The sequence below is a fragment of the Labrus mixtus genome, chromosome 1, assembly GCF_963584025.1.
Source record: "Labrus mixtus chromosome 1, fLabMix1.1, whole genome shotgun sequence".
NCBI lineage: Eukaryota > Metazoa > Chordata > Actinopteri > Labriformes > Labridae > Labrus > Labrus mixtus.
In genome coordinates, this window is record NC_083612.1 from 32,410,510 (window position 1) to 32,423,367 (window position 12,858).

The window sequence follows — 12,858 nt, forward strand, 5'->3', positions numbered from 1 at the left end:
GGGAGCTGAGGGATGAAGGAGGTGTGTCTGAAAATCTGCTCTGAAAGATGTGTAATAATTCTTTAAACTAACACATTTCATTATTTATTGGCTTAACAGATTATATGTATGTTTTAGGTGAAACATGACGGAAACTAATAAGAGCATCGCCTCCTATTCCGTTTAAAAGCAAGGTGTGCCTGTTCCTGGATCATACGAGAGGTTTAGTCATTTTGTATAGACGGGGCAACATCAGAGTCAGACTCATCTAACTTCTCTTCTACATAAAAAACACAAGAGCAAAAAAAGGTCACTGTATGAAAACGCAAAGATAAGATGCCAAATGTGTCTCCGTAGTAATAGAAAAAAATGCTGTGCACATTAACACATGAAGCACAGCAGGAAGTTTATGAATAATTCAAAATCCAGATGCGCAGACAGAGAATTGGTCAAGATCTCATGTTTATTATCATCCTGTGAGATTAATATCATAAAACATCTAAAGGTCATAAATCATACTTGGGCTTATTATTGTCGTTGTTGTCATTTTATGTTAATATGCATGCAGAATAAATTATTTAAGGGACAGAGAAGACATATTTAGGGACTCAATGCGGAGGAGAGCTGACATAAACGAAGATGTAGAGAAATAAGCAGGGAGGGACAGGTGAGGACAGGTAGAAGTAAAAACAACAGAGTGAGAATTGACAGCGTGATGGGTGATAAAAGTAATTCCCCACTCCAGGGATGTGAAGCTGCTCAATCAAACAACTCATCTCTCTCTCTCTCTCTCCTGTCCCTTCATTCTCAGCCATCGTCTCCTCCTCCCTCTTGATATCACATACCTTGGCATATCTTTGTATTTTTTTATTCTCTTCTCTATCTCACTTCATGTCATCTTCTGAAGTGTGCCATTACCCTTCACACTTTGATTCATCTCCAGTCCATCTCCTTTCTTTCAATCGGCCTCCCCGCGGTCATTTCATTCAGGGTTTCACTGCAGAGCCCGAATGTGCTTTTTAATTAGCCTAGGGAAGAGGTGGTCGGATGGCCACACGCAGAGAAAACGAATAGCAAAGGATGATTATAAAAATGGCGGAGGAAGTCGGAGGACGATTTAAGAAGGGTGGATGATAGAGAATAGATTCACATGGGAATATAGGGAAAGGCCACAGCAACAATTCAACGTAACCTAATAAACAAGGATAAATATCATTCTGAATTCTTGTTTTGTGAAAACCATACATTCAATTGGAGTGGGACATTTTGAATTAAATTGCTTTCCTTGAATAACACGACAAGCTTTTATCAGCTCCTCTATAAAATGTTCTGTAAATTATGTAAAAGTGCAAAGTAGAGCCAAATAATCGCCGATAACATGGGCCGATATTAACATATCAAGTGACTATCGGTAATTTGATCACATATCTGCGCCGATATTACTTCTACTATTTATCAGTCAAATATCATTCCATTTGAGTATCGTTGTAATACATTCGAAGTTCTCTTTTTGGCTCTCACCAGCAGAGTGTACTATATCGATTACATTAAGCATTATCACTCTCCAGAATGTGAAGTGGTGACGCACGTACATGCATAGTTACATTGCAGATCAGAGACCAGCTCCTCCAAGTAATACTGTAGGTCTTTTTGTTTCATAACTGCATTTGGGGGATCATTGAAATAAATGTGTTTATCTATCGATCTCTAAAGATCAAACATAGATCTAAGAAAGATATCGGCCGATATATCGGTATCTGATTTGTCTTCCTTCCAAATATCAGTATTGGTCCCAAAAAAATCCATATCGGCCGTGCCCTATTGCAAAGTATCTCAAGTGACCCTACCACGACCTTTATAATGATGAGTAGTGTTGTAGATGACTTGTAGTATTGTATGGTATCGTGATGTTCATCTGCAACATAACACTACATCTTTGTAGTGTGGCAAAAACTAATTCAGTTATTTTGCCTTGGATTTGTTCCTGTCTGTAACTTGTACCTGACCTTGGCAATGTGAAAAGACTCACCTGACATTTTTTTATTTATTTAAAATGAGTGTTTCTTTGTCTTAAAACTAACTGTTCTTAAGGTAGAACAACACAGCACCCTTCAGGCTGAAATCTGTCAATTCTGGACTTGTGGCATTGAAATATTTACAGTGTTTTTACCTAGGAGTGCATATTTCTCTTCAAGTTTGAGTGCATTTTTCATCAGAGCTGGTCTCCGCTGACTCATACTGAGTCTTACATTCAGCCTCATTGATTTTATAGCAAACACAAAGTCCACTCCTGTTGGCACAGAGCAGCTCTCTTGTGACAATATGAGAGTATGAAGGTACAGACGAGGAAATAGCTTGAGTATTATATGTATAATATGGATCAGGTCACCTTTTCCACCACTTCTTGTGTTAGATATTATGCTATCCCGATTGTAAAACACTACGGAAAAGATGTTTAAATGGCAAAGTAAATATTGAAATCTTCACTAGAATATTGAAGTACAAAGAGAAAAAGTTTGAGAGGGTGATTATGGGTCATTGTGGAGTCCTCCTCCCACACCGACAGAACAATGACACCAGAAGCTGTTTGGATGAATTACACAGGGAGGAGAAGGAAAACGAGTGTGAAAAGCGAGGAAGCCGTAGATAGCAGATACACAGTAGATCAAGAGAAATAAAGATAGACAGCGACAGCCGAGGAGTGAAGCAGACAAAACGGAACCAAAAGAAAAGAGACGTTACATCCTGCGAGGCATCTCTCTCCCGGAATTTGGTAGATTATTAGAAGCGTGACCCTCAGAGGCTTCAATCCCCAGCTAACGAGGGCAACGTCTGGAAGTGACATTTCCGAGCCGAAGGGAGGACGGGGGGGGGGGGGAGAGAGAGAGGAAAAGATTAAAGAAATGAAAAAAGTATTTTCTCGAGATAAGCTCGCGATTTAAACAAAAAAAAGGTCAACACTCCCAGAGAGGATGAATTAAACACACACACACCAGCAAATTACACCGCACACACTCCCCCATGGCATACACACGGGCCCTTACATTAGCATATAGGTCATTTGCCCCTCCGGCTCATACATTATTGCCAGTTTTTGGGGAAGGGGAAGTTTGTTCTCTAAATATTTGATGGACCCCCCTAGTTGTGATGAGATTAACAGATTAATCTTGCCAATAAGGATGTGTTTATCAGTTTGACACTCCCTGTGTGTGTGTGTGTGTGTGTGTGTGTGTGTGTGAGAGAGAGCTCCTGTGAATATGAGTGCCACATGAGCCCAAAAGTTAATTAAAAATGCATCGAACATTAACAAGCAAACATCGGCACACAGCTCAAACTGAGTGAGAAGGTCACACAGGCAAAAGTTAAATAAAGGTGCAAAAAAATGAAATAAAAAATAATGATGAAATGAAATCTAACACAAAGCACAAAAGCTACAAACCAGTAAACACTGATAGCTTCTTCTGATATTATATTAGATTTTTTATCATACGTTAAGGCAAATTTAAGGAAATACATTTTATTGTACAGATAAAACTCTGAAGTTCTGCATCACTAACTACTTCAGATGAATCGTCTGGTCTTTCCCTGTAAGAATATTTTGATTCATAGGAGGTTGTGCACTCTCGATTTGGGTTTGGTTGTCATGAATCAATACAGCAGTAGGAGTACAGGATCAATATATGAAAAGTCTTGCCTGTGGAACTCACACTTGATCCTGACCGGAGTGATTTTATACTCAACTAAAACTTTTTTGGAAAGAGGGCTGAGTCATGTAGTCATGAATGAGCTGGTTCTTTACCTGTTGATGATTTCTCATGTATAATTTGTATTGAAAATATCAATATGGGAAGGAATCGTTGTCCTAACTTGTGTGAAACAATTATTGTATCCTCACAGTGGAGCCTATGACATGATTGAGGGTCATGTGAATGGATGTTCATTTGCCAAAGAAGAAGGTGTTAGAAGGGCAAGAGAAGAAGAGAAGAAGAAGACAAAGAAGAAGTAGTAGAAGAAAAGAGCGAGATAATGCCGGACAGCTGTTTAAAGGAATTATGGGATGAAGTGAGTCAAAGGTAAAACTGACACTAACTTGTAATTCATATCCTTCACTTCAACTTTTTAGTGACATTGTGTATTCTTCATGTGGTCAAATATTGTGATGTATTGATTGTCTTTCAATATATCAATGATCAGAAAATTGCTGATATGATCGTTATCATGGGCCACATATAGCAAATCTTATCAAAGCACTCTGCATGTTGCGTTTCTAAAAGTCAGTTAAGAAATCGGAAAGGCATTTGATGATTTATTGGCATTACTTTTGTACAAGTCTAGATTTTATATTTTTTAGGAAAAAGCTACCGACTCTATCTTTTAGATTTAGATGTTAAGACTGTGCTACTTAAATGTTTTCTACCCAGATTAACGTGATAATAAGGAGTTAGTCACATACTGTGAGTCATTTAACGTCTTAGAATAAACACAGAGCCATCACATGTGCAGCTGAAGCTCTGGCATAACATTGAAAATCTGCTTATTTTAAAGGCACTCTCAATTCGCTGCTTCATGACCTCTCATAGAAGAAAGAAAATGATATGATGTGGAATTTTCATGAATCACTGCAATCAATGAATCTGCTCACAGGTGAGTGAAGAAAATCTGCTCCAGTTGTCTGAGTACGGTTCAACTTAAGTGAACTCTCAAATTCGCACCATTGCAAATTGACAGTCCTGACCTTTAAGGAAATGAAGAGCAGGTAAGTCGAGGCATGGAGAAGCTGTCCCTTCTTGTTAGCTCTGCTGAAGCCGACACACAATCGTCAGCGTGAGAAAAACTGCTCCACATAAACGACATTGTTAGAAATTTATGACACAAGAGTGGATGTTACAAAAAGGTGTATTTAACAAGCTCGCTAACTGACAGCCTTCTTTCTTTTCTTTCTTCATTAGGATCCCCATTAGCACCAGCATACACATGGGCTATTCTTCCTTTGGTGAGTGATTCTAACCAGTTTGGTTCTCAGACACAGAAAGACTTCCTTGATGTCCCCTAAACTTCTATACCCACATATATCGACTGGAGATAACTTGAACTCTTCTGTGATACTGTTGTGATATTACTCAGTCAGTTCACTGACTTTATAACCTGAGGTCCATCACAACTTTTGTTTTTTGTAGGATTATTTTTGGGCTTTTTATGCATTTATTTTAGACATAGGACAGTGGATAGAGTCAGAATTCGGGAAGGGGGGGGGAAGTGAGAGACGGAGAGTGAGAGAGAGAGAGAGAGAGTGAGAGTGAGAGACAGAGAGTGAGAGATGGAGAGTGAGAGAGAGAGACAGAGAGGGGGAGAGTGAGAGAGTGAGAGAGACAGAGAGAGAGAGGGGGAGAGTGAGAGAGAGAGTGAGACAGAGAGAGAGGGGGGAGAGTGAGAGAGAGTGAGAGAGAGAGGGGGGAGTGAGAGTGAGTGAGAGAGAGACAGCGAGAGAGAGGGGGGAGAGTGAGAGAGAGACAGAGAGAGAGGGGAGAGTGAGAGAGAGAGAGAGAGAGAGTGAGAGAGAGAGAGAGAGAGGGGGTAGAGTGAGAGAGAGTGAGAGTGAGAGAGACAGAGAGAGAGGGGGTAGAGTGAGAGAGAGTGAGAGAGAGAGAGTGGGTAGTGACATGCAGATAAAGAGCAACAGGTCAGAATCTAACCCAGGCCGTCCGCTTACAGGACTATAGCCTCCCTACATGGGACACGCCCTCTAACCAATAGACTATGTGCGTCTCTACTTTTAAAATCTAACTCAGAATCTATCCATTCTTAAAAACATATGAATAATTACTCTGTGTGTGTGTGTGTGTGTGTGTGTGTGTGTAATCCTTTATGTGGTGGGTTGATATTTGGTGACTATGTTTCTCTAAGTTTCTATTAAGTCTTTTTTAGATGTCATTTCGATGTGTGTTTGTTACGTCATGTGTTTGATGTTAGTTATGCACATATTTCATTGTCTGATTTCTGAATATAATTCATGATTGTGAAAACAGTTGTTCATTCTTGTATTTCTGTGTTTTTACCCCCAAAGCGAGGCACATTGATCTTACCTGTAATAAAACGTGCTTCATAAATAAAATAGCTTTTGCTATTTATGATACTTTTCTTTGTTTTTTCAATGTATTTTTTGTTGGTCAAATATAAATGTTTCATTGAAACTGGAGGAATTCAAGGTCACATTATCTAGTAAATGTAAATTCTGACAACGGCAACCACTCTTCATCAAAAGTCTGTTGATATCTGCCTTTAGGTCTGAATGAATATTTATTCAAAAGAACACTGAACTGAGAAGAGTGTGCTCAGAGTTATTCACACATACACAGTCAGATTCTCTTTTGTCTTTGGCACCAGATTAGCTACATTACAGCAGCACATAGTTATTAGTGCTATGTCCAGAAGAAGCTGAGAGACTGGAGGAGGTAAACTATTCTTCACTTTTTAATCCAGATTAACCTGCCTGTTACATTATTGTACTGCTTATCAAAAATGATGTTTTCTGTCTAAACTCAAAGAAGAAGTGGAACAGCACACTCCACAAGCCGGGCTGAGGTGGTCGCTCTGACAATAGTGACCAGCGGCCACACTTCGTTGCAGCCTGGAGATTAGAGAGCCAGCGCAGATTTGCTGAGGAGAAATGTAAAGCTGAGCTGAACAATGAAAACTACTGGGCCAAGATTGTTTAAGGGGATAAGCTGTTCACAAAAATCTGGCTCAATGTAGAACATTTTTTCTGTGTGTGTGTGTGTGTGTGTGTGTGTCAGATAAGCCTCTGTGCTAAGTGTGTGAGTATTTGGGGTGTGTCTGTATGTGTATGTTTGTGTGTTCATATAAAAGAAAGTTATGTGATGAGAGTGCTGTAGTGAAAATGCTAAAGCCAGAAAGACCACACAGTCCTATTTAGAAGCTTTTGGAGCAACACAGCATGAATTCAGAGGGAGCTTAAAGACTCGCAGAGGAATGGATCTCACACACGCCCGCACACACAGATAAAGTGAGGGCCACGACATTTTGAGTCAACTCATGCCCAGTAACAACCTCTTTCTCAAACCATAATGATTGCATTCACACACTGAATCCCAGTGTTTCTGGTTTCTACATTTTGTGTTGGTCCATGAACAGTCCAAAACAACAAAGTATGTGCCATTGCTAGATATTAAAGGGATAATGTGTAACTTTACAGAATTAAAACATGATCTTTTATTCTCACCGAAGTCGACGAAGGACGACTGTCCAACAATCTTCTGCGGAGGTTCTTCTGGAAAGATTTCGGTTTTGACAAAGCTTCCATCCTGAGAGATCAACCATCAGATATACAGAGAGAGAGAGAGAAGAAAGAGAGACATGATGCAGGTTTTTCAAAGTCATAAAAACATCTGCATCAACAGTTAACAACCAGGTACATGTTTTATACAGAACCAAGGTTCCTGCGGCCTGTAATGGATACAGAAGTTACCTAAAACAGCATTTGTGTGTTTGTGTGTGAGCATCAGCTGTACATTCAAGCTTAATATATTTACATTCATGCCCTGCAAATGTACTTTTTGTTGTTGCAGAAGCTGGACTATTGACCCCAATTCATTTCTTTAAAAAATATATATATATATATATATTACTAATTGCATTTTTAACTATTGCAGTGTCTTCCAAATCCACTGAATGCATTTCTTTTAATCTGGTGATTAAATTGTTTAATAGAAAAAAAACAAAAAACATTTCTGCATATAGCAGAATAATATTGCATATAATAATATTAGAGCCCGACCGATTGATCGGCCAGCCGATAATATCCGCCGATATTAGCATATCCAGTGACTATCGGTATCTGCTAATTTCATCACCGATATTGTTAGATTTATTCACGGGTCAAACAGCATTTCATTTGTAATGTTGTATTACATTAGCAGTTCAAATCAAAGGCAGATCTAAAAAAGATATCGGCCAATATATCGGTATCTGATTGTTTTCTCTTCGTAAGGTCGATATAGGTATCAGCCCCAAAAATTCCATATTGGTCAGACCCTAAATAATGTAATATTTTTAAAAACTTCTATGCATTTGGCTCGCAAAGTTATATTTATAAAGTGTCATGAAGTTGAATGATCATCAGTGCCATGTATTCATTAAGGCGAACTTAACTCTGCTGCTTACTTTCATTATGCATTAATTATTGCACAGTTAATTTAAGTATCCATTAACCTGTCCAATATATTCTCACTTATCCTCATAATTGATTCACAAAACAGTGTAAAATGCCCCTTGCAATTTCCCAGGACATACTTTACTTGGTCTCCAAATTGCTTTGATCGTGCGCCCAACAGTCCATTAAAATTTTGATTATGAGAGTGGATATAAAAAAGCCCTCTACTGGTCGTCTAAACTCTGATTTTTTTCTTAATGTAGCGTTTGAAACAGTTCAGAAAAATGTGATGAAGGGAATGTTTATGCATGACTCTTGCAGTTTTGGGTTGCATCCACATGGTTGAATACACTTAGTTGGAGTCATTTTGGGTAAAGATTTCAGCGAAATAACTGTAAATATAAAAAGGAGGAAAGCAGAGAATCCTAAAGGTTAAGAGGCTAGACATGAAGCAGTCAAGGGATTGTTACTTTTCAGGTACAGCAGCTCTGCAGCATACCCTGACATGACCCATCATTTCAGCTCTATGTGCTCCTTGATGAGGCTGATACTTCTTATAGGCTGCAAGTGAGAAAGGAGAGCAGAGGAGCGATACGCATATTATTGGGGGAAAGAGGGTGTGTATGATGTGTGTGTGTGTGTGTGTGTGTGTGTGTGTGTGTGTGTGTGTGTGTGTGTGTGTGTGTGTGTGTGTGTGTGTGGGGCTGCCTTTAGGAGCAGATGTGTGGGAGCAGTGGGAAACTGTTGCCTGCTGATACCAATATTACTGATTTATGAGTAGAGGCTAGAGAGACGATTAAGTCAGAGAGAGCAACATATACATTATGTATAAGCATGTGTGTGTGTCTGTGTGTGTGTCTGTGTGTGTATGTGTTTGAAGGGCTGTATGTGTGGGTAAATACTGACGTTACAATTGTGTGTGAGTCAATAACTGTTTAAACTTACAAACTGATTTCATATACTTTGTTTGTTTTATATTTTGCAGAAGGAGTCCTGTTTTCTTCTGCTGTTATTAAATATATATATATATATATATATATATATATTTATTTTTTTTAAGCCTACTGATGAACCGTTACATCAGACCCACCGGTCAATCATGTCAGCTACATGCCTAACTATGGATAACGCGTATTGTTCATGAAATCAAAACAGAGCAATTTTCAAAAAAATTCGACCCCCGCACAGTGTGAGCCAGCGATGACAATAACTAATCAGACCTATTTCGTTTTTGGGACCAGACTGCAGGATTTTAATTTTTCAAGACAGGAGGTTGCCGCTTGGTTGTGATGTATTTCTGACAAAAACGGGATAGAACCCATAGAACCAATCACAAGATAGAAGGCGGGACATAATATTGGGTTGAATTTGATTGAATTGCTTCGACAAAGCTTTTAAATTGGTTGAAAAATGAGTGATAAATTATGTTTACTTTGATGTAAAAATACTCAGATAATGCTTCATTGAAATATTTTTGGCAGATAAATAAATATTTAACACAGCAATGCTGGGTTAAAACTGGAAAAATAAATTTTTCATCTCATGGGGACTTTAATAAAAACGACAGAATTAAGATGATAAAAGCAGACACCAAGGCCATAAATTAGTCGACTAGATATTTACAGCTACTACATTATTTAAGCATGTTATATATGCAGCATAAAAGGAAGTAACTCGAAATGCGAGTGTAAAAACACTAAATTTAGTATCTCTGCTTCATGATGCAGCACATCTTTTACAGGAAAGAACTCAACTCAAAAATTCAATAATTCAATATCTTACTCCTCCCTACATAACAACATTGGACAGCTACACCGTTCCTGTGACACCAACATTGAAATGCAACACACTCCCACAATATTGATTTTCTGTGTACAGGGAACTCCACAACAACATCAATGAAATGTAACGAACATCCGGCACTTCGTTAACAGCAGAGTTATTCCTTGTTTGAACCAAAACTCTCTCAAAATGAACAGAAAATAAAGACATTTAACCAGCACAGTGAACTCTTCTGGAGATTATAACTCAATAACCTTGTAGGCTTCTGAAAGGTGTTAGTTAAGAATGGATAAATGTCAGTACCTCCAACAGGTCGAGTGTAAAAGTTGTCATGAGTGAGACTCTAATTAAGCTTTATCTGCAGAGCACATTTTGTCTTGCCATAGTAGGAAAAAAAACAGGTGTTACTAATGTCATTAACAACAGCTCTGTTCCAACTAAGCCATGGCGTTGTGACAGAGTGACAGTGAGCCAGCAGCACAATATAAGGATCCTGAAACCCTCACAGCTTAATGGAACTCAGCCATCATTCATTTGAATATGTACACCTGTGCTACTCTGACATGTTCAAACGTCAGCATGAAAAAAAAAAAAGCTTCTTTTGGCAATTTTTAGACATGTAGATGATCATGTTTCCTCAGACTAGAGTCCCTAAAAAATGGAAGAAAATGTTGTTTAGCCCTCTGGAGCTGTTGTGGGTCTAATTCTTCCAGAAAACTGTCATGCAAGGCGCACCACTTGATCATCTTAATGGCAGTCTCATGCTCAAAGTCTCCCACTCCGCCCTGAGACATTTAGATTAGGAGACTAATGAATAGTGCTGCCAGTGTGATGGTCCAACAGATTAATGATGGTGCGGATTGAAGTTCTCTGTAGATCATTTAGCACTTCAATATTTTAACATCCAAATGGGGCCTCTACGAAGCTGCTACTCCTTGATTGCGACTCAAAGTACTGGGGCAGTCCTTTCTGAATACTGCTAAATGCTCTCATAAGATGGAGTCTCGCTGGTTTGCCTGCACCACAAAAATCTAAAATCAGTGTGTATTGTCTAGGAAGAAAGAAAGAAAAAACTAAAAAATGGGGCATTATACTAGCACCAAAGCTTCTCTAAGAACGGCATTTCAAATGATTCTAAGTGAACTGAGTCGTTTGTTATTTTCAGGTTTTGCTTATCAAACGTTGCCTAAATAAACCTAGCTATAACATAAACCTTCAAACTCTGAATTAAAAAGTCAATTGGCACCAATGGCCACCAGCTATGGTGCTTTCCACACAGCTTTCCACACAGCTTTCATAAAAGTGCAGCCTACTGCAGACTTGCTTTATTAATTATCTTTAAAATTATTTGAGGCGTGATCCAAAGGCATCTGGACTTGGTTGAAGATCTTGAAGACGTTTCACCTCTCAAGGCTTCTTCAGTTCTCAAACATCTTCAAGATCTTCAACCAAGTCCAGTTGTCTGTCCAGTTGGCCTCAAATTGACCATGGATGACTGAGAGCCTACACAGACATCTCAAAAATGATCTACCAAGACGTTTGACTACTTGAGAATGTTATATTTCTCTGCATTAAAGCTAGATAAGATCAAATTTGTTTTATGTCATATTATCTCTGACAAAAGCACAACATAATTTGGAAAAAAAAAAGAAAAGAAAAAGAAACTGCAGTAGCCTACTGCTTGTTTAAAGAACCTTCAAATTGAAGACTTAAAGACTGTTCAAAAATAATGATATGTTCTAGTGTTGTATTAACAGTCCCACTGTACGCGAGCACTGGGTATTAATTTAACACCACAGAGTGAAACAGAGAAAGGGTATGCAAATGGACCAACGTGCTGACACAAAACAAAAAGTTCTCTTTGATCATAAAGCCTGATGTTACTCTGTATAACTCTCAGGTTTATCAGTATGTAAAATACGCTTCAGACTTTTATCTCTGGAGTCAGACAGAGTAACAGCTGCCTCATGTGAATGATTCTTTCCATCAGAAGCTTTAGCAATAGTGACCAAAAGAATGAGATCGTGGATACAATGAGCTGAAATGAGTTTCCTCCAAAGGGTGGCTTGGCTCAGCCTTGGATATAAGGGAAAGACATCTGAAGAGAGATCAGAGTAGAGCGTGCTACTCCTTCGCAGCGAAAAGAGCCAGTGGAGGTGGTACAGGCATCTCATTAGGATGCCTACTGAGCACCTCCCTTTGGAGGGTTTCAGGGCACGTCCAACTGGAGACACCAGGGTAGACCCAGAACTCACAGGAGGGATTTTAAATCCCTTCTGGAGTGTCTCATAGTCTCGCAGGAGGATCTAGGAAATGTTGCTGTCGAGAGGGATGTCTGGGTTGACTTGGTTAGCCTGTTGCCATAAAGACTCAGCCCTGAGATAAGCTTAATAAACTGGAATATGGTAAGGAGATCTGTAGTGATAGTTTTAAAAACATTTTATAGGAATGGACCATTACTTGTTGCTCAACATTGATAGGCACATGTAGCGGCCATCACTTCCCAATTCTACACTGTGGTTGTCCAGACCCCAGAAGGTACAGATTCCCATGTAACATGTAGCAAACTTAATAGTCCCACAAACAGTTACTACTTGGAACTGTAAAAAATAAAATCTGATTGTTTGCATGGGTCAGCACGAAAAGCAACCATGTTTTAATCTGCAATTTAACATAATTGTCGAAGCTATTCCTTATGCAAAAGGAAGTCATTTACAACTTGCAGAGAGCAGGTCGAGAGTAAAAATAAAGAATAGAAAACAATCAGGCCCTGCATTGAAAGTCTATTTCCTGTTACATTCAGAGGGTTAGCACTCATATTTCATGCTGCGCACAAATGTTAAGAGGGTCCAAAGAAATATTTGCTCATAACTTGTGGAAGGGGGCCTTCAATTTGTAATTCCTCTCTTATAACCCCCCAAAACATG

The 12,858-nt window shown here is 38.9% G+C and overlaps 1 protein-coding gene across 1 annotated transcript in view; it reads right to left on the reverse strand.

Annotated features, from left to right (window-relative positions):
• Positions 1–12,858, reverse strand: part of itfg1 (integrin alpha FG-GAP repeat containing 1) — a 171,151-nt gene that overhangs the window by 117,293 nt on the left and 41,000 nt on the right. Inside the window, exon 8 of the mRNA XM_061042495.1 lies at positions 7,220–7,301. Coding sequence (XP_060898478.1) covers positions 7,220–7,301 — 82 coding nt within the window. The remainder of the gene's footprint in view (positions 1–7,219; positions 7,302–12,858) is intronic.